Raw genomic sequence first — 20,560 nt, forward strand, 5'->3', positions numbered from 1 at the left:
GCAGAAAGAGCTCAGTCTGGACCTTCAAGCAGGAACAACTAAAAGCGCTCCAGTTTATAAGTTGTTTAAAAGCTTGAATAGAGGAGAGTTACATTTACGACTTAAAGCCTTGTGAATGTTCTCCATTTAAAATGAAGCTTGAAATGTTTTGATTGAATTTTGTTGTCCATGTTGATGTCTTTGTATATTCATTGACTCAAATCTATTTGGATTGAAAACATGATTTTTTTTTCTTTCAAATATTTGTATTTATTGACAGTGCATCTGTAAAGTAGTAAGCAGTACTGTTGCACTGTTTCCAAATGTTGCTTCAGCCTTCAGAAAATTCTACAAGCGACACATGGGGGGGGGAAACATTTTTTGCAAATATATGGGAAATCCCATCGATCGAGTAAAAGATGTCATTTTAGATTTGCAACCCGTTTCACCTGTATAGCACACAATTGACCGCAGTCTTTACAATTGCTGATTTCTATGCAGCCAGGTGGTGATTTTGCACAATAACGAGCGCTATTTAATCCTGAGCATCTCTCAGACTCACAGACGCAGACTTCGCCTCTCCTATCTCATCCGAGCAGCAGTTTTCATATTCCTGCCACAGTACAATATTGATGCAACATATCAAGAGCAGCCATTAAGGATGCGAGCACGTTGGCCGTGCATCTGGAATGGGATCCATACCGCAATAGATTATTTTGTATTTAGTGGAGCAGCTCCCAGGAGTGTCAATATCAGAGGATTACAGCAAAACACGAAATTAGCATTCAGTCCCCATCCTCTAGTGCACAGCCAGGCGTAGCTCTCCATGCATATGTGTGTGTGTCTGTGTGTGTCTGTGTGTGTGTGTGTGTGTGTGTGTGTGTGTGTGTGTGTGTGTGTGTGTGTGTGTGTGTAGAGAGGGTAATTATTTGTGCCTGTTTTTTTTTTTTTTCTCTTTCTCCCCATCATGTGTAGCAAACGCTCAGATAGCGCCGGGCTGAAATGTAGGTTAGGATTCATACGATTAGACCTACAGCATGCACAACGCGGGACTAAATATAGTGGCTGCACCGTCATGAGCCACCTCAGCGCATGAGTGCTAATTATCAGCTTGATGTCACAAGAGACAGCAACGTAAAGGGGCCGGCAAACCCAACAGTAGGTGGTCCCGCTGAGATTCAAATGTCAAACTAACAGTATCAAGAAAAATGAGTGAAGTAGGAGATTGGTGCTGAATGCTTGAGGGAATGCAACAATTTTGGAAATGACCTTACTTAAACCCTGTTTTGACTCGGTCTCTACCAGTCTGACTTTTTCTCATCTCACCCTCATCTGCTGTCTGAGCTCGCACAATAATAAAAGAAGAAAACATCTCTCCTTACATATGAAATGCAATCCTGCGGGGGAGAAAGGTTCCTAATAGATTAAGAGCGTGCCATGCATTTCTCTCCTGTCAAGGTTCTGGCAGGGATTCAAAGTTAACATTTTTCCAAAAGAGACAAGTTGTGCAAAAAAAAAAAAAGGTTGACTACTGCCAGCTGTTGATACATATCAAACATGCTCCTTGAGTTGTATTCTTTATTGCATTATGACACAGGTTATATTAGGTTAGGTTATGTAGATACTTTATTGATCTTCAAGGATATCAACAGCAGGAACAAATAGGTTTGAGCACTACAGGCTAGAAAATAAGGTTGAGAGAGAAAGGTCTTAATTTGAAGAGAGAAACTATTTTGCGAGGAGAGAAGTCGGATGGTTACGACAACGGAAGCTGTTATATTACATGGAGAAAGCCTTAATTTAGCAAAAATAACATTGTCAGAAAAGCATGAACGTACGTTAATGTGTTCATTGGTGCATTAGCTTAAATGTTTCAATCTCACCTTTCCCGGGTCGTCTTTAGAGCGAGGCACTTTGAGAAAACACTTGTTCAATGACAGATTGTGCCGTATCGAGTTCTGCGGGGGCAAAAACAGAGAGAGACAGGTGGAGAAGGTGAGTAGACATAGAAAAACAGAAAACAAGAAAGAACAAGTTTGCAGTAACACATTGGCTTGTATTTTTGCGGTTTGGACTGAGAAGCTGTCATAGGGAGGTATTCTACCTCCTTTCACTCTTCACATACGCATAAGGTCAATGGGTGTGGTGGGATACTTCATGTCAATATTGTTCTACAAATTTTGCGGAGGTCCCAGCAGAAACATGCCCGTTACCCTTTGAGAGGTCACGGGAGAATCTTGAAACTATAAGAGTCCAGGTGATGTAATTTATATGGGTGTATTTAGAGTACGGTGGGCACGGCGTTTGAAACAGTCTTGATAAATGTCTTGGTTCTCACCATGTATGCACAGTTTTACTCAACCAGTTACAGGATTACTGCGAGACAGGTTATTCATACATTTTGGAAAATTCTGTAAGACATAATTATATACAAACAATTATTATGAGGATATTTTTCACCGGGTCAAAATTGACCTGGACCATACTACGCATGCATGGAGAATTAACAGTAAGCATGGGTTAAAGTCAAAAAAGTGGGATCTACTACGATAGCATATCAAGTTCCACATGTGCCAAAACCAGGAGCCTTGAGGAGTCCCACACTGGGATCCTGGCAGGAGCCTGATATTAATTAATGCTCCAGCAGGCCCCTGTGGGGGCAGGAAATAAATTATGCAGATCATCATCCCAAAGTTAACGCATTACACGCTTACAAGCTACTCCACGACGGATAAGAGCGAGCTCCAGTCAGCTGTCTCGTTGGGATGGAGAGGTGGGATGAAGTAGCCACGGGGGCCTCGCAGAGCAACAAAAGCACCCCCCACCCCCCAAAAAAAAAACGGCCCTGCACACACCTCCACTCCACTTAGTTGGGAGTGCTATTGACAGATGGCCATGCTTAAAAAACATACGCAGTGTTCTCCGCTCGCTTTAACGGACGTGGGAGATGAGTGGAGAGTGACGGCGAGTGAGCCGGAGACCCCCAAGCACACGAGATAGGAGCCGCTTGTTCAACACTAAAGGCAATTATACCACAGGAGGGATGATAATGACAGGCTCGTTGTGTGATGCCGTCAATCGCGCCGCTGTGAAATGCCAATGGAAACCAGAGGATGCTTTCAATGTTCCCCGACAGAACATTAAGAGCCTCACAGTCAGTCAATCATCCTCGTGCCTGGAGGGCAAAGCAAAACGGAACCCCGATCTGTCTGTTTTGAGAAGCAGCTACAGAGACATCGGTATGGCTTCTCTTCTGCGAAGGCTGGACAACATGGCTCAAGAGACACAATTCCACATTTTTTTTCCCCAGCCACAACGCCGATACAAGGCACATACAAGGGGGGTCCTCCGTTAACGACAGCACCAACATATGACAATCCGAGGTGACGGACAGCAGTGAGTTTGCCGGTTGGCATCGGAAGACATGTTCATGCGGCACAAGAAGGCACGTTCGGTTAACGCACATACGCTTTTTCATTTGATTCTTTCATATTTATGGCCTGGGAGTGTTTTTCGTGCAAATATTCAGCTTCATTCCTAACTTTATTATTGCATTAGCGTAGGTTACTGAGGGACAATGTACGTATGGCGATAAATAATCAATCAATTCGAATACACTATTCCAAAAATATTTGCAGTAAAATTCATAAAAACGGTAGAAGTTTTCCAAGTGTTGGACAAGTACCGTGAGTGGTATGCAGGCTCCATCCAGTGGTACGGGGGCAAAAAAAAACAAAAAAAAAAAAACATTGAAATTGGCTGAAGAGATTTTTTTTTTTTTTGGTTTTGTTTTTTTAGTTTTTTTAATCTAGTACAATACACTTTTTAAATTCAGTTTATTGGTATTGTATTTAACTTTACAGTAGAATATCTCTGGACTGTGTATTTTAAAACATTGATTTTTGCTGTTTTTATGATCTAACTTTTGTGTGATGCATTTTTAGTTGATCCCTATTGAAGTCCAGTTTTTACTGTCCGACATTTAAGCGCAGCGCTAATGTTCTAACTGTGCATAAAATTATTGTGATTTACAATAATATTAAAAGGTCATAATTTTGCAGGCACAATGTCATAAATCAGGGGTGTCAAACTCATTTTTGTCACGGGCCACATTGTAGTTACGGTTTCCCTTGGAGGGCTGGTATGAATTTTGGGAAACCATATAAATGTTTAATCACCTCCACATATTACATATACAGCGCACAACAAATTGATGGACAACTAGTTTTAAAATCAGAAGTCAAGAATAATGACTGTTATTGTGGATTACATACGACAATTTGAAATTTTGGTTCAGACTTTAGCACGCATCATGGAACTTGACATGCTTGATTTGCTTTCGCGGGCCACATAAAATGATGTGGCTGGCCAGATCTGGCCCCCGGGCCTTGACTTTGACACCTGTGTCATAAATTAACATCTATTCACGCATACCTGCATTATGTTACAAGAAAAAGCTGAGACTAGTAGCAGACATGCAGCAGTGAGAGATTTCTCGACAAACAGTTGCGCTGAACTAAACATGGCTTCGGAATCAACTCCCCACACCGGATACCTGCAAGGGCAGAGTTTGCCCAGTTCAAGTTCAAAGCTCCAGTGCACTGCATGAATAATACATTCGGTGTGGCGTGCACCATTCGAATAATTCATGCGACGAAACCCATGCAGACCCTTACGTCACAAGATACAAACACAATGACATGCACGTGACGCTGAAGTGTTTCTGCCATCTCTTCTGACCACTTCCTATTCATGCAAGAAAGTTCATCAACAGGAGCACAATACATTACGTGACGTTGGTGGCTACATTTTTAAAAAACTTTTGATGAGTCGGATCACGAAAAAGCAGTCAGCAGATAGTAGAGCATACCATACTTACTATGCGGCTAGTCTATTTCCTGCCTCACACCTCCTGACTATCAGGGTTTTAAGCTGCCGACGCCAATCATCCATGAGTGTGATCGGCCGATAACTATTATGTGGATTCTGTGTAAAATGTTACATTTTAGAGCTGAAACTACTGATTTTTCTGAAATAATCGATTAATCTGTTGACTTTCTGAGAGAAACAGTGAATACATTTGTCACTACCTTATCAGAGTAATTAAATATATAGGGTGATCAATCGGCCTGAAGTTTTTGATCGAGTTCACCGATCAAGCACTTTTTCACGAATATCAACCAATAATTATCAGCCACCGATCGACGGAGCATCGCTACTCCTGACATTTGTTTTTTTTAGCCCGCCTAACCTCCGCTTCACTTCTCCCCCCTTCCCCATGCTGTTTAAACTATCATTTTATAGCATCTCATCATGCGATTGATGTTGTATCCATTGCAGCCTGGTCAACCTGGAAGCGGATCACAAATGGAGCAATCCCCTTTTCAAGATTTAATCCTTCTTTCCCTAGCTCGAACGGGGGTTTTGAGATGGGAGAATGTCATTGAATTTTGTGAACTGTGGGCTTGTGAAGTCCTTTGAGACTCTTTTCTGATAAAGTGTGACATAAATAAAGTTAACTTGCCCAAAATAATACCATATAATAATAAAATAATGATTTTTAACTCAGGCTTGCTCCCACAATTTATAAACATGCATGAGACCAGTCCAATGAATACCCCGTGCAACATTATTACCTGCACCTGACATGCATATGTTATGTATTTAATAATACAAAATCTTTTTTTTAATGAGATTACTCCAATAATCAATGGGATCATTGGTAGAATATTAAATTCTAAAAATGTTTGATAGCTGTAGCCAAAGACATTATGTGCAAAAAATAGTGCGTATGGCATTGACTGTGTCTGGCCTTGATAATGCGCAGCGTATGGTGACAAAATGATTTGATGCTCTCGTTTAAGCCAGCATCTCCCACTGGAAAAAGCAGAAAACATCTGTGTGGCAGACCGCACGGGCTGAAAAATAGTGTGCACACTGGAGCACTAACATTTGTTTTAACTGTGTGTATATATGTCTTAAAAGTGCGTGTACATGTGCCACGTGATACCAGGAGGACAAACCCTGCTCAACATATGCAGAAAAGTCCAAGGTACCTTCTGCTAGGTCAAGCAGACGAGGTACGCCACTAATCCCGTTATATTCAAAGTTTCTGTTTTAATGAACTCCGCCTGCATGCGTTCTTGCAACATCGCTCGCTGTGTCAAGCTGTCTTATTACACCACGTTACCGCAAACATTTTCAATAATAGGAAACAGAACAAAGGGGCTACTTGAGAATCGTGCAATTACAACAGAGTGGGGTGAGAGGGGAGAACGGAATGACAGATCAGTGGCGACTCGGAGAGAGCAGAGCAATGACTGGGTGACGACGCACCTTAGGAAGGTAGACACAGCGAAAGTCCATTTACTCGCTTTTCAAAAATGCTTTTCCACAGTGAGATCACAGTGGAAACTTTGTTTTAGTGGACAGTTGTGACTTCAAACTCCTAATAAAACCCCTTCGTTCAAAAACTAGAGCGATACGTCAATTTGGAAAGACTGTAAATGCAATTAATCTGTCCCAGATGCCCCAAAATAATAATCAGAATCACTACATTTTTACAACAGTGGGAATGAATATAAATGACTAATGAAATCATTACGTTTACCCCCATTGAAGACTTTTGAGATATGAAAGACGGTGAGGAGAGAGGGAGGAAATGTTATTGGAAGGGGAAGCACCTCTACTCAATGTCACTTTCTTTTGTCTTTTTCTTGGTGAATAAGATAAGATAAGATAAGAAAACCTACAGGACCAGCTTGAGAGTCACTGGACACCTGTCATAAAAAAAAAATAATAATAATAATAAAATAAAATAAAAAAAAATATATGTCACACATGTTGGCGAGATCTGTCATGGTAGACACTTTCATACTTTGTGACAAGTTTTTTTTTTTTAATTCTATTTTTTTTCTCGCATTCTTTAACAAAGGGCTGACACTATAAATTTTCTTTTGTCCCTGCTCACCCATAGGGTGGGAAATTAAACAACCAAGTTTGATGAGATCCCCTGTTCCATAAAATGTGTCAGTGTTTGAGTCATTCCGCACTTCTTATGCTAACCCATATCAAAACCCGAACCCCATCAAGTTTCTCCATCAATGACTTTATCAGCAAGGATGGGCGAAGATCCAGAGGCTATTTCAGTAGGTCTAGGTTTAGGACTACCTGGGGAAATGAGGCTCCTGTGGACACTGTGTTAGGTGATGACGAATATTGAAAATAGCAACGTTACAACTGCGCTATTGAGAAATGCAGTTAAGCTCACTACTTTTGATCAAACTCTGCACGTTCGACTGTATAACAATGCACGACTTCATGTTAAGAACAAAAAAAGGGGGGGAAGCGAGGTCGGAGAGTGTTGAGAGAGGTACATAAAGTGAGTCAGACAGTGCTCACTGCAGGGGTCCTGCACAAGTGCCGCCCAGCATCTACCTGCAACCCCCACAGAGCACTTCATATCTGACCTCAGTCTACATGTGTGATGCCTCCTACACACCTAAAAAAAATGTGCGCACATATCCAGAGAAATGGCAATGATTTAACAAACCAGGACAGCAATGGAGGCGTAAGCAGCTCCCCCCTCTCATAACCCCCCCGCCGCCAACCCAACCTCCCCTGCCAAGGAGCGCCGAAGCTCAGCAAGAAGAGTCGCCGAGGGGAGAAAAGTAGGTCAGGCTGACCTCTGCGCTCAGCACGTCAAACATCCCGAGTGAGCCAAAGGGACAGCCCGCGTCAGAACCCGGCTCCTCACAGCTGGGGGATGAACGAGCAACCCCTGGCATGCGGTCAGGGAGCCCGGGGAGCGGATTGGGCACGCTGGGACAGACACATGTAAGCACACGTAGCGCTTTTGACATCGGGATGGGCACCGGGGATTGGGGGTGGGCAACGCAACGGGAATAAAACTATGCCCCCCATGCTCTATGTTCAAACTTTATACCTCTGGACATACATTACATGTATGAGGTCTCTTACAAACCAACATTCACAGTAAATTCCATAACCAACACCAAGTTAACCCATGACAGCAGAACCTTTAACGTGACCTCGGAAGGTCAATTCAGAGATCTGTTTCTAAATCCATTACACTGCACATGATTCAATGTAATTGCTGAAAACGTGCAAATATTGAGAACTGTGTAGCACTGAACTGTAGAGATATTGGGTTAATTTTTTTCCCCCCTCCATTTCAGCTTTCCATATCAGTTGGGGGGCCGGGGTTAAAACGAAGCCCACTGAAGCACAAAGCTTTTATTCTGGTTGTTCTGCCAGCTCAGTACAAAATGGCTACCTGGTGAAAACCCACGCAGGCATGGGGAGAACATGCAAACTCCACATAGGAAGGCCGGAGCCAGAATCGAACCCTTCACTGCTACACTGTGAGGCAGATGTCCTGACCAGTCGAGCACCGTGCCGCCCGAGTTGGAGTTTGTATTTTTATTTATTTTTTTATTTTGCTGCCAATATTTACCCTTTTACTTCAAATGAATATCAGCTTCGAATATCCAGTGTTGACCTCCTTGACGACTAATAATCGGTATCGGCCCTGAAAAAAAACATCTAGTCTAGTTCTAATAATAAAGCTAAGTCGACATTTGCGATTCTTAAAATGATAAATCCTGCTACTGTTGTTACAACGATTACACACACACACAAAAAAAAAAAAAATCCCATTATTTATTTATTTATTTATTTTTATAAACAAACAAATCTGACATTGTCCTAGAAAGGCATTGTGATTGAAATCAGAGATTCCTCTCTATTGAGTTTACTTGAAGCATTCCAGGGATCAGCTGAGGCTCAATGATGACCTACAGGTGCTCTTTTAAGTGTTTGGATTAAACCCCTGAAAGAGGCTAACTTAAACGCTGCTGGATTTGCTGCCTTTCTGATCAAAGGGCCGAGAGCTGGTGGGAAAAGAAACAGGCAGAGGTGAGCGGTGCCAGAGACAGTGGTGAAACATTACAATGACCGCCAGCACAGCAGCTGCTCATAAAAGGTAAATATGCAGCGTAAACTGATTCCTAAGATCTATTTGCATCCCAAAATAAGAAGAGTAAGTCACGCCATGTGAGTTATGCTATCTTGGATCATCCAACGACAGTATTGATGTTTGAATTGACCCCCCCCTTTTTTTTCTTTTTTTTTTTAAAGAGAACTCTAGCCTTCACTTGGCCACCCGGCAAGGAAGAGCACACGCAGGCTCCAACTGGAGGTTCCCCACAAGCGACATTCCCAAACCCCGATGGTGACGTCTTATGGCGCATCCCCCCCCCCAAAAAGGAAAAAGCAAAAGAATAAAAAATAAAAAGCACATGCACAAGGCTTTCACTGTAAAAGAGATCAACCCTGTGTTTCCTTGTCAAAAATCTTGAATGAAAGCGGAGAAGTCAAACTAGCAAATCCAAAGAAAACATTCTTGCGAGCACCGTCACTTTGAAAGATAGGACCGCAACCTCCAATTGACCTGTCAGCAAATCTGAATGATGGAAGGATATAAAAAAAATGGACTCACTGTGGAGATGTTCTGTCAGAAAGGCTCAAAAATACCAGTTTGAAAACCAAACAGACACACACACAAAAAAATTAAAAAAAAGAAATCAGGAATGCTGTTCGGCATATCTGGAGTTAACGACTAGTGAGGAAGTGTCACGAACGACCATGTGGACGAAAAAAGGGCTTTGTTTGAAACATGAAGAAATACTGGCAACCTAAGAAGTGAGTAGACCACAAAGCACTTCTCCTTTTTTCATTCAAGCTCAAGCAGATCAATCCAGTCAGTCCACACATCATGTTTTTTTTATTTATTTAATCAATGTTTTTACATTATCCACACCACATTTGCCAGTACCTACCAAAGCAAGAGGTAGTGCTCCAAGTGCTAACCCCGAGGCCATTTAAGCTAATTCGAAGCACAATTGTAGACAACACAAGGATCCATTCATGGAGATTCATCCTAAATTGTCTATCTTGAGTGTTAACTTGAATCTGAGGAGAAAAAAAAAAATCTGAAAAATACAACTCAGGATTTCACCGCATGCATTTGTTGAAATTAGTGGGAGCCCTGCATCAATGTCGAATTTTAATACACATTTGGAAGAGGCCTGATTCAAATGTTTCTCTACATTACAATGACACAATGGATCACTCAAGAGAAAAAAAAAACTGCAGTGCAAATACAGCCTTATAGTGTGTGTGGCTCTTCTGTGACTGGTATCCTGTATTTTCTCTTTGTGCCGTTTGACAAGAAGGCACGCTGAGTGAATTTGTGCACTGCATGACAAATCTAAGAAAGAAGGTCATCATATTTGAATTGATCATGAAGTGAATCCAAATAGCCCACATTGTGACAACATATGAAGACAAAGCAACCCCCCCCCCAAAAAAATTGTTTCCCACAAATGCTGACAACACAGTTCTGGAAAGTTTTCGCTCTGGCTAGAGTTTTCATTAAAGTCTGTTTTCAGTTACCCAAAATTGAGCTTTTGTTCAACACGTGGCAGAAAGGACAAAATACACACAATATGAACCATGAAGTGTTTGTGTGGTCAGTGCATTTAAATTTGTTGAACCAAGAGAGGGAAGTTATTTTGAAGACACCAGAGTCCATAAAATGAAAGATAGGCTTGGCGGTGATGGGGGCACCGTGTTTTTTGTGCATGTGTGAAATCCATGGAAACAGACAAAGTAAGTGTAAGCGAACATATAATACTCGAAGTTCCGTTGTTCATAGTGTATGGACCCCGTGGCGGGCATGCCCACAAACACAGAATGTACACCTCTGCCTTAGGGGATCTGCACTGAGGCCACGGAATGTAGCACAGTCACTGGCTATTTGTAGGGGATGTGGGAAGAAGGCATGTGGGATGCCAAAGCAAGCAAGATATTTTTTGGGAAAAAAAAAAAGAGACTGTTTTAAAACTGGGAGCTTAATTCTCCAGGTATGATCAAAAGAATTAGCACCATCTGAATATGACTGAATAGTTGCTGGATCCTTCCTTAATTTTTTTTATCCAATAAATTAAAAACATGACAATAATTACAACTGGTCACTTGATTATTTTATTTATTTTTTAAATCAGCAACGGCAAAAAAAAACCTTAGGCCACAACACAGCGAGCGATGTTGCCTAGTATGACTAAACGGGACCATTGTGAACAAATTACGGTCTGTAATGCATACTCGCACACCTCGTGCATATCCCAACTCGCTGCAACGGAAAAAAATACGAGCTCATATGTACTCATCGGTGAACAGTGTTTTGGGGACCTACATACACTGCACTGTACAGTTTTGTTTTGTTTTTTTAATTGAACCACAAACAATACAACACGCTTCCCAAGGACGCAGTGGATTGCTTTCGCTTCTGCAGGGATATTTTAATCATACAAAGAGAGAACTAAGGCGGCCCGGTAGTCCAGTGGTTAGCACGTCGACTTCACAGTGCAGAGGTGCCGGGTTCGAATCCAGCTCCGGCCTCCCTGTGTGGAGTTTGCATGTTCTCCCCGGGCCTGCGTGGGTTTTCTCCGGGTACTCCGGTTTCCTCCCACATTCCAAAAACATGCATGGTAGGCTGATTGAACACTCTAAATTGTCCGTAGGTGTGAGTGTGAGCATGGATGGTTGTTCGTCTCTGTGTGCCCTGCGATTGGCTGGCAACCAATTCAGGGTGTCCCCCGCCTACTGCCCGGAGACGGCTGGGATAGGCTCCAGCTCCCCCCGCGACCCTAGTGAGGATCAAGCGGTTCGGAAAATGAATGAATGAATGAAAGAGAGAACTAGCCAATGGTCTTTTGATCCGCTTTTTACATAGAAATGACTTGGTTTTGGACCTTCTGTTAGTGATGTTGCACATTTTCTGTTTATGCTGTTTGATAAGGTGAAGACAGAGACTGCTACGTTCACGTGTCATCATCATCATCATCATCATCATCAACTCAGGTTTGAAACAAGCCAAATGTTCTTATTAACACTTTACACTGACTTATCAACTCTCTGTCCTTGCCACTCCCATTGACGTGTTAATAAAATATAAAAGCACACACTCCTGTTCCTGGCTGCACTGAAGACACATGATAAAGCAAGAACACAAAAGAAAAAAAAAAGTTTTTTTCCCCCAGTTCATCTAATGCAGTACACTGAGGTATTATAGTAATTAAAACCCAACAGCCACTTCTGCAAAAGCAGATGACACCATGGGGAAATTCCTCCAAAGCCAAACCACTCACGTCCCCCAACAATGAGCATTTGGTTAAATTAAACCCATTTCTCACTTTGCACCGGTAATGAGGACAATGCATGCAGGACAGAAATTGGCTTCACAGGAGATGACCTATGTTGATTTCAAAGAAGCAAGCGAGCAGCAAAAAGTGGCTTGGAGGCTTTTGAGCAACAGGCTGCGCAAGAAGTAAAAGAATCGAAACCCCGAAGTTTGCTGTGCATGACAGACCGGCTTTGCCTGTGCATAACGCCAAAAATACACACTAATTCAGTTTCATAATAATACGGTCAGATAAGCCTGAACCTCAGATTCAACCAACACTGGTTGATATAAATAAATAATATCCGAGGGTTTAATCCAAGGATTTTGCAACCTATGGAGCTCAGACAATAGGCGAAGGCAACACAAAACCTGTGCATCTCTCCAGAGGCATATAAGAAGTTTATGAATGCAGCACCAAGGATGTTCTCACTGCAACAGAAGCACCAAGGGTAGAGACCAAACGCTCCCATATATCAATGTTCCGAACTCAATACAACCCTGCCCCCCCCCCCACCTTCCCCCTGCTTTTTTTATACACCTACTTTGTTGCTTTGAGGCCACTCTTGGAATAGAACTACGGTACACAAATTCGAGTCGGTTGTTGGGGTTCAGAGGCGAAGTAGACTCCTGCATTATTTGTGAGGTACACTTGAGGCAGCTAGTGTGAAGGCCACATTTAACCAGCAATCCCGCAAATAAAAAAAAATAAAAATAAAAAATCTTGGTATGTAGGTGGTGGTGGGTGTGGGAGATTCCATGAATGCAACACTGAATGGCAGGTCACTCATGAGGCACGGCTTGATCAGACCGCTTCAGAGAGCTGCCTGTCCTCACCGCTCCTTTCTCCTTGGCCGCTATTTGTGTCTGTCCCAATCTGTCTCGCTCACAGTCAAAAGCGCTTTGTTCGAGCCTCGGTGATGTCGCACCGGCCCATAATGCAACGTCGAGCACGGGCAAAGAAGCATGCCTCCATTAAGTGGATTATTTCAGTGCATCCCTAACCTTCCGGAGGGCCGTCGCTGGCACGGAACCAAGAAGGAATCGGAGAGAAATTACGATGGTCACGAACCTCCTTCAAAATTGGCAGTGATTCACAAGGCCAACTTGTCAATAAAACACGCCTGAGATGGGAACTAAGACCTGGAATTATGCCGTCCCTGGGGGGAAAAAATTGCTTTTGATGAACTCTCACAGTTGTGAATCTGCTCTGAGTAATCCAGAAAGTTCCGGCTTCCATTTTGTAGCTCCATTTTATGACGATCTGTCCTTGATGTCCTCAGAAAGTGCTTCACTAAACAACAAAGGAAAACATGTTTTACAATCGCCAGAACTGTCCTTCAAAACATTTCCTTCCAATTTAGACCACACCTCCAGCATTCATTCACTCCAAACTCCAGATAAATTGAATAATTTTCTAGTTTATCCAATTTTGACAGGTGTTTTTTTTTTTTTATTATTGTGCCAGCAAAAGGAGCTAGGGGGAGGAGCTGCATGCACCTTTTAGCTATGTGCTTTATTTATTTAAGTGATTTATTTACATGGCATTATTTTTCATTTCCCCGCACTGTTATGTGCACAATGATCCAGTGTCTCACTTGCGAGTTGCACTTTTCTCATTCGACCATTAATTGATGGTTAAAAGGTATTAATTAAGAATCTTTGACATTTAACTCATAACTTCCCAAATCAAATATAATATAACAGACTGGCGCATAAAGGTCAAGATTAGGTGGGTAAATGAAACTATGACGTATTCATTCATTCAACAAACCACTTATCGTCACGAAGGTCAGAGGCGTGTTGGACTCGAGCCAATTTCTAGGTGTCTTTGTGCGAGAGGCAGGGTACACCCTGAACTGGTCGCCAGCCAATCACAGTGCACGAATAGACAATTAACCATTCACATTCATACCTATGACAATTTAGAGCATGTGTTGATGTGTCAAAATTTCAAGTTTCAAATTTGTGATGTTGTGGGTGATTGTTCGCACCTTGCTGCTCATCAAAAAACAAATCATCAAAGGAAGCGATGATTCCATGTCGCTCAAACACAAGTGTACAGTTTGGAACAGTAAATCGCAATTTAACAGCAGCTACAAAAAAATAATAATGATAAGTACCAATCACCAGATTGCATTGTGTCTTTAGCTAAAATGCTGTGGCTGACACCCGAACAGAAGGGTGTCAACAACTGGCAGGATACATTGGGGAATCTTATTTTAGAATCCATTGCACCTTTGGACAATGGAAGGCCATAAAACATGTACCATAGCAAAACTTAATTGCCCTGCTCAGTCTAGAACAGCCGTGTTTCTGGCAGCAGCGAACTTGTGATGACTTGGCATTTTCTCTTTCTGAAACAAGCAGAGGCAGTAGATTTGGGTGTGCAGGAAGACCACAAAGGCATTTAAAGCAGTCCTGTGTGAAATCAGAGCTAATTTGATTACATCAGAAAGGCGTATTTTAGAGGGGGGGGGGGGGGATCTTTTTTCGCCTCTGTTTGGCATCACGAAGTTAAATAATTAGTTGCTAAGCTACAGATATATCGCCTGATTACCACCAAGTGCACATACAACTTAAAACAGGCTTTTCATCACTCTCATTATGAGCTATAAAGGTGAAAGCATATGCAAGAGACTGGTGGCTGAACAACAGCCAACATCCGCTCACAGACCTTATTTGGCAAAGTGAACAAACACCATTTCATAATGAGGGCTCATTAACAACAGCTTTTTTTTTTTTAATCTGCAGACACCAAGGCGTGCAACACTGTAACTTGGCACATTTGGCGTGTTACACAACAACACAGTACCTCTTCCATGCTTTGTTTGTCTTCCTGTGCATAGTTTGTCTTTGAGGGACCCAAAAACACACTGCCAGATTGTCAAAGAGGAAAACAGACTGTGTGGCTGACCATTGAGACGAACCAGGAAAGTGTACAAATCGGCGAGATACGCAAATAGGGCTTTGTGTCGGCTGTGTGGTTCTCTGTAATTTTCTACTGAGTACACACTGCAAAAGCAGCAGCAGGAGCAGCAGCACAAGGCCAGGAAGGATTGGAGGCAACGTAACATCCCACAGTTTATCCTCCATGAAAGCCTTCGCAGGCTCTCAGTTCCACATGAGAGAGCTGATGAAAGCCGTTTGTCAGTACGCCACTTAATTATCAGCCCGAAGAAGAGGAAGACGAGTCTCCGACGCTGGCCGCTGACGCTGGCCTCTGACAATGGCTCACAGCAGCCTGCTGACGACGACGTGCACTAACAATGAAGAAGCGAGCGCGGCGACTAATGGTGATGGGCCGGTTCCAACTGTCCATTTAGGAATTTGGATGAATGGCGAAGAGGCAGAGAAAGTCATTGTGGGCCACTTGGTGTGCTGCTGTGCTGGGAATATAAAAATATGCTAAACCTGCACCTTTACATTAAGATACAACCTACATTGTTACACATTATGCATGTAAGTATACGCTTGGACAAAATGAGGAAGGTTGGGGCCCGGAATCCAACCTTGAATCTCTGTACTGTGAGGCGAACGTGGGAACCAGGCATCCACTGTGCCGCCCCAGATTATGTTCAACGGATAATTTATCATGTTTGCTGGTTGTGTATTTTTCAATACATTTTATTCATCAGAAATATCTTTTTCTACATCTGCCAGTCGTGCACAGTGAAAGGCAGAAAAATCATATGTTCTTCCATTGGATGGCAAAAGGCTCAGTCAACCAGTGCATCCAACTGCTGCCATTCATCCAACCACCAGCACACACGGCAAATCCACAAAAGAAGGGCAAACAGCAGTATCTTGCTGGCTGCATCAGTGAAGCGTCAGACTCTTTTTTTTTTTTAACTTCCTCAAACTGTCAAACGTGCTCCATTTGATCCTCTACTATGAGTGACATCTGAGGCCTACACAACAGTCCATTAGCTGACTTCATAGGGAGCTACTAGACCTGCTGACCCATAAATAATACACGGTGGTGGTCAAAAGAGGCCAGAAACCTCCGTGTGCCAGCCATCCCTCCACGCCGCCACATTAACACACTAATTCGTACGCAATTAAGTGGTGGGGAGAGGTTGTGGCCTTGCGGCTGCCGCGGGACGCATGAAGGACTTTGGATTGTCAGCACTGCAGGCAAAAAAAAAAAAAAAACAATGTGTGGTGCATTTACTGAGGAACCAACACAAATGGGGTAGGGACAAAAAAAAAAGTAACCCAATGCCAGTTTTTGTCGACACTTGTCAAAACATGGCACAATTTAAAAAGCAACCAAAATACACCTGTGCAGCTCAAATCTTATTCAATGTAAGCTTTGCTCGCAACCAATGGATTAGCTCACTGTGTGTGACTTATTAAGTCAACAGGAAAGGTAAGAAATGATTGCATGAAAGAGAGAGTCTAATGATGACAATAGAACCGGAAATGGAAAGTACTGTAATATTGCTGTAGTCGAGCAAGAACAACCTGTCCTGTGATGAAGTTGACACTGCTAAAACGACTAATCCTCCCCCGAAAAAAAAAAATAAAAAGAAGAACCAAGCCATCCACTGCTACTACTACAAAGTCAGCTGTGTTGAGTCTTTAAGTGAAATATTTACTGTACCTCTCCCTGAAATTAGCTTGAGTGAAGAAGAAAAACAAGCACCAGTAAAAATAATTTTCAGTTGTGGAGTGAACAGTTCATAGACTATACTGCGTGTAAGTGGAGCACGGACAATGGACATATCACTGAACACGAATGTGAAACTCACAATAGAGCATGTTAAATACTAAATATAGGTATGTAACATCCATCCTTTAAATCTCTGTAGCACTTGAGCCGGAGTCCATTCCTAACTGTGAAACATGCGCCTTCTATAATCTTGACTTGTTCCTGAATTGAAAAAGAATGATAATCATTACAGGAATCTCAATATTTATGCTTATGAATAATGTATATACCCCGTGACAAAATGTTCAACCTGAATACTAATGTCTACTTTGGACCACATCGAGACTTATACATAAGTTTCATGCGGTGTTTCAACAGGGCGGAAGACGTGGCATTGATAGATGAGCAATACCGGCTCGGATCTCCGCGTGTCATGTCCGCGGTCGGCATGACCCGCGACTACCTCGGCCCGAAGCGCACTGAACGTGAGCGACAAGAAGCGCGCCTGTCGATACAGGCGCCGGGGAAGGCGGCGCTGCCCGTTTTGGCACATCATCCATCACCGGTTCCGCTCGGCTGCCGCAGCTGTGCCGCTGTACCACAAGACGCACGCAGACGCTGACCCCACTGAGGACACGCCAGCGGGAGGATCGAATATCAAGGACAAGAGCCCCCTACTGCTTCATTTACAAACATACTTTGAAATTTTGACATAAGTGTCAATAAGTTGCATTAAAGAGCCGCCAGAAGCAGTGAAGTGAAGCCATTCAGTCAGATAAAAAGTGGGAACAGTGCAAGTGAGAGAGTGACACAGAAGGTGAGCAAGGGGGGTTAAATAATTGCCGGAGCGTAGGAAACTTAGATTTCCAGCGTAATTACTTGCCATGCAGATTTTATGAAAATGCCAATCATCGGGCGACATTCTGCTCCTTTTATCAGATGTGAATGACCCAGCGTCTGGACGTCGTGCATCAAGGCCGAGCTCATATTCAGCTGCTTACCTCAGGCAGACTGCACACCACTGAACGAACGTACTGGCGGTCTCAGGTTGGAGTACTTTTTATTTTATTTTGTATTTTATAAAAGACCCTTCACCTGCTTCTGCTAATTAGCACTCCTACTACCGGTGCTTCCTTTCACTGCATCTATGCTACAGTGCTGCCAGATAAGCTTTTTCTTTGGGGAGAACGCACTACCTTAATTACAAATCTTATTACTTACCTTCAAGATGAGATAAAGTCGATTGCTCATTTTCAAAACACATTCCAAGTCGGTCACCCCAAACGTTTGAAAGTGAACCAAATGTTTTCAAAACTTAAAAAAAAAATGTTTGTGTCTGTCATTCACTGAAACGGTCATTATGAATTAAGAATACTACATCATAATGTCATGTGGGGGTGAAAAGAAATCAGCCGTTTTTGGCTCTTGTGCTTCTAATTTTATTCAAAGAAAAAAAAACATTTTTCTAATGAAAAGTTTCCCATTGAATGCATTTTATTTCTATGTTTATACTTCTTCCTACTCCTTTTCGAACATGTACTGTATGTCTAAATCACTCCCAATGATGGGGTTGACCACTGTTTTACCTTAAGTCAAGATATCTTATTGCTCACATTTGATGTTTTGTTTGGTTTGGATTTTTGCATTTTTTTCCTCCTCTATTTTCTCATGAGTAAACTTAGAATAAAAATGTTTCTCGGCATTTTATACATACTGGGGGGAAAGAAATGTCGGATATGTTGTACATTAGTCAACGTAATTCCAAATGAAGTACATACTGATTGCTCAGAAAACGAGTAGCTAATTCACAGATTTTCACTTTGTGATGTAACATCAGAGTGAAAACTAGTCAGGGTACAACGGTTCAAATGTAGGGGCTTTATAATGGCAAAAGTTTTACCTTGGAAAAATGTATTCACTTTACATTATTTCCAATGGGAACAATTGCTTTAGAATCACAAGTTGGAATTCAACCCGGTTCTCATAATGGATTGCGTTCGACCTCAGGCATTCCAATTTTAAGTGCTGAATCGCCACAGATTAAAAGACATCGGTTGGTATTAAATCATAATTTGGCGACTTGAAAGGCGACACCACTGGCAGCAGAGGCAGGTATAAGCCGGCGTGGATGAGTTTAACAGGCAGATTCACTGTTAAAGGCAGATTCTGAGGGCTGAGCTCTATTTTTAGCATGCGGCATTCATCAGCGCACCCGTCTCCCTTCTCCCCCGTCCTCCCAGTCGTGGGGAAAGCTCGGTGGGTGGGGGTTGGGGGTGAAGGGGGGAGACATCTGAGCGTACATACAAGAGGCAATAGTAGAAAGGCACCATATGTGACCTCAATGTGAGTAAAAAGGTAGCGTGGTGTTCAGGCGTCAATGGGGATGGTCTCTGACCTTGCTTTATGAGCAGACTTCTGCCATTTTAGGTCAACCACAGTCAAATATTGAAGCCAGATGTTTGCGCAGAAAACATTTGCTGTGAACAATAGACATCCAAATTGTGTCTAACTACAGAGCCAATTGTGTCAATGCTGATCGACGAATCTTCCAATTAATGATGTTTTGCTGTGCGCCATTTTACGCAAAATAACATCACCATTCACCAACAGAATTCAACACAATCAAAAGAAAAGATAAGCAGCTCATTCGGTACGAGGGTGCTATTATCGTTTTCAGGTCAATCATTGAACGCTTCTGAAATATTTGACTTCTTTTCGACGAGAATGTGCTGTGATTGTATGTTGATGTATTGACCAGCATTGGGCGATGATAACTAAGCTCACTCAGTTTCGGCACGACTGACAGTGTTTTTCTACTTTGAATTCTATCCATGTTCATCCTCTCATATGTTCACTAAGACACAATTTATGAGTACATGTACAAAGTATGTTTGTGAAGTTTACATTCATGCTTGCATTATTAGTGTGTTTATTTGCTAACTCCGTTTGGGTGGTTTGATGACTTTCTCCATTACAGTATTCCATGTACAGTACTGTAGATACTAAATTGACACATTTACCTGCTTTCATCGAGTGAGAAAAATACAAAGTAGACTGTTGTTATTCTTCAGTGCATGAATAAGGTCTGTTTTGCTTCATGCAGTAGAGGCAACACAGCGCATTGACTTACTCGTATGTATTATACAGAATACTATACTCACGTGTTGCCTATTTTTATGTGCTTGTATGTACTTATATTTTGGAATATGAATAGTATCTTTGTACTTTATCTTAATACATTTTATATTTTAAAAATGTATGTTTATCAATGGGCGGCCTGGTGTCAAGTGGTTAGCCTCACAGTGCAGAGGTACCGCGTTCAATTCCAGCTCTGGTCTCTCTGTGTGGTGTTTACATGTTCTCCGCGACCCTCGTGAGGATAAAGCAGATCGGAAAATGGATGGATGGATATTTATCAATATTGGCTCATCTAAAAATATTTCTTGTGATAAAGCTTTCAGCCATATCGCCCAATTTCATAGCGCCTTTCATTACGTTGCATTTCTGTTTATTTTGAACAAAGAACAAAAGTCACGGCGCTGTCAGTGTTATTTTGCACTTTTGCTAAATTTATTACAAATGAATCCTAAATCAGAGTCAGTTGTTTGTGTCTTAATTTGAACTTACATTATGGACTGCAGAGTGACTATTCTGCTTATCAT

General features: G+C 42.2%; 1 protein-coding gene across 1 annotated transcript in view; it reads right to left on the bottom strand.

Moving 5' to 3' along the window:
• Positions 1–20,560, bottom strand: part of foxj3 (forkhead box J3) — a 107,643-nt gene that overhangs the window by 34,591 nt on the left and 52,492 nt on the right. Inside the window, exon 3 of the mRNA XM_019892406.1 lies at positions 1,863–1,937. Coding sequence (XP_019747965.1) covers positions 1,863–1,937 — 75 coding nt within the window. The remainder of the gene's footprint in view (positions 1–1,862; positions 1,938–20,560) is intronic.

The sequence above is a fragment of the Hippocampus comes genome, unplaced genomic scaffold (assembly GCF_001891065.2).
Source record: "Hippocampus comes isolate QL1 unplaced genomic scaffold, H_comes_QL1_v1.1 scaffold137, whole genome shotgun sequence".
NCBI classification, from domain to species: domain Eukaryota; kingdom Metazoa; phylum Chordata; class Actinopteri; order Syngnathiformes; family Syngnathidae; genus Hippocampus; species Hippocampus comes.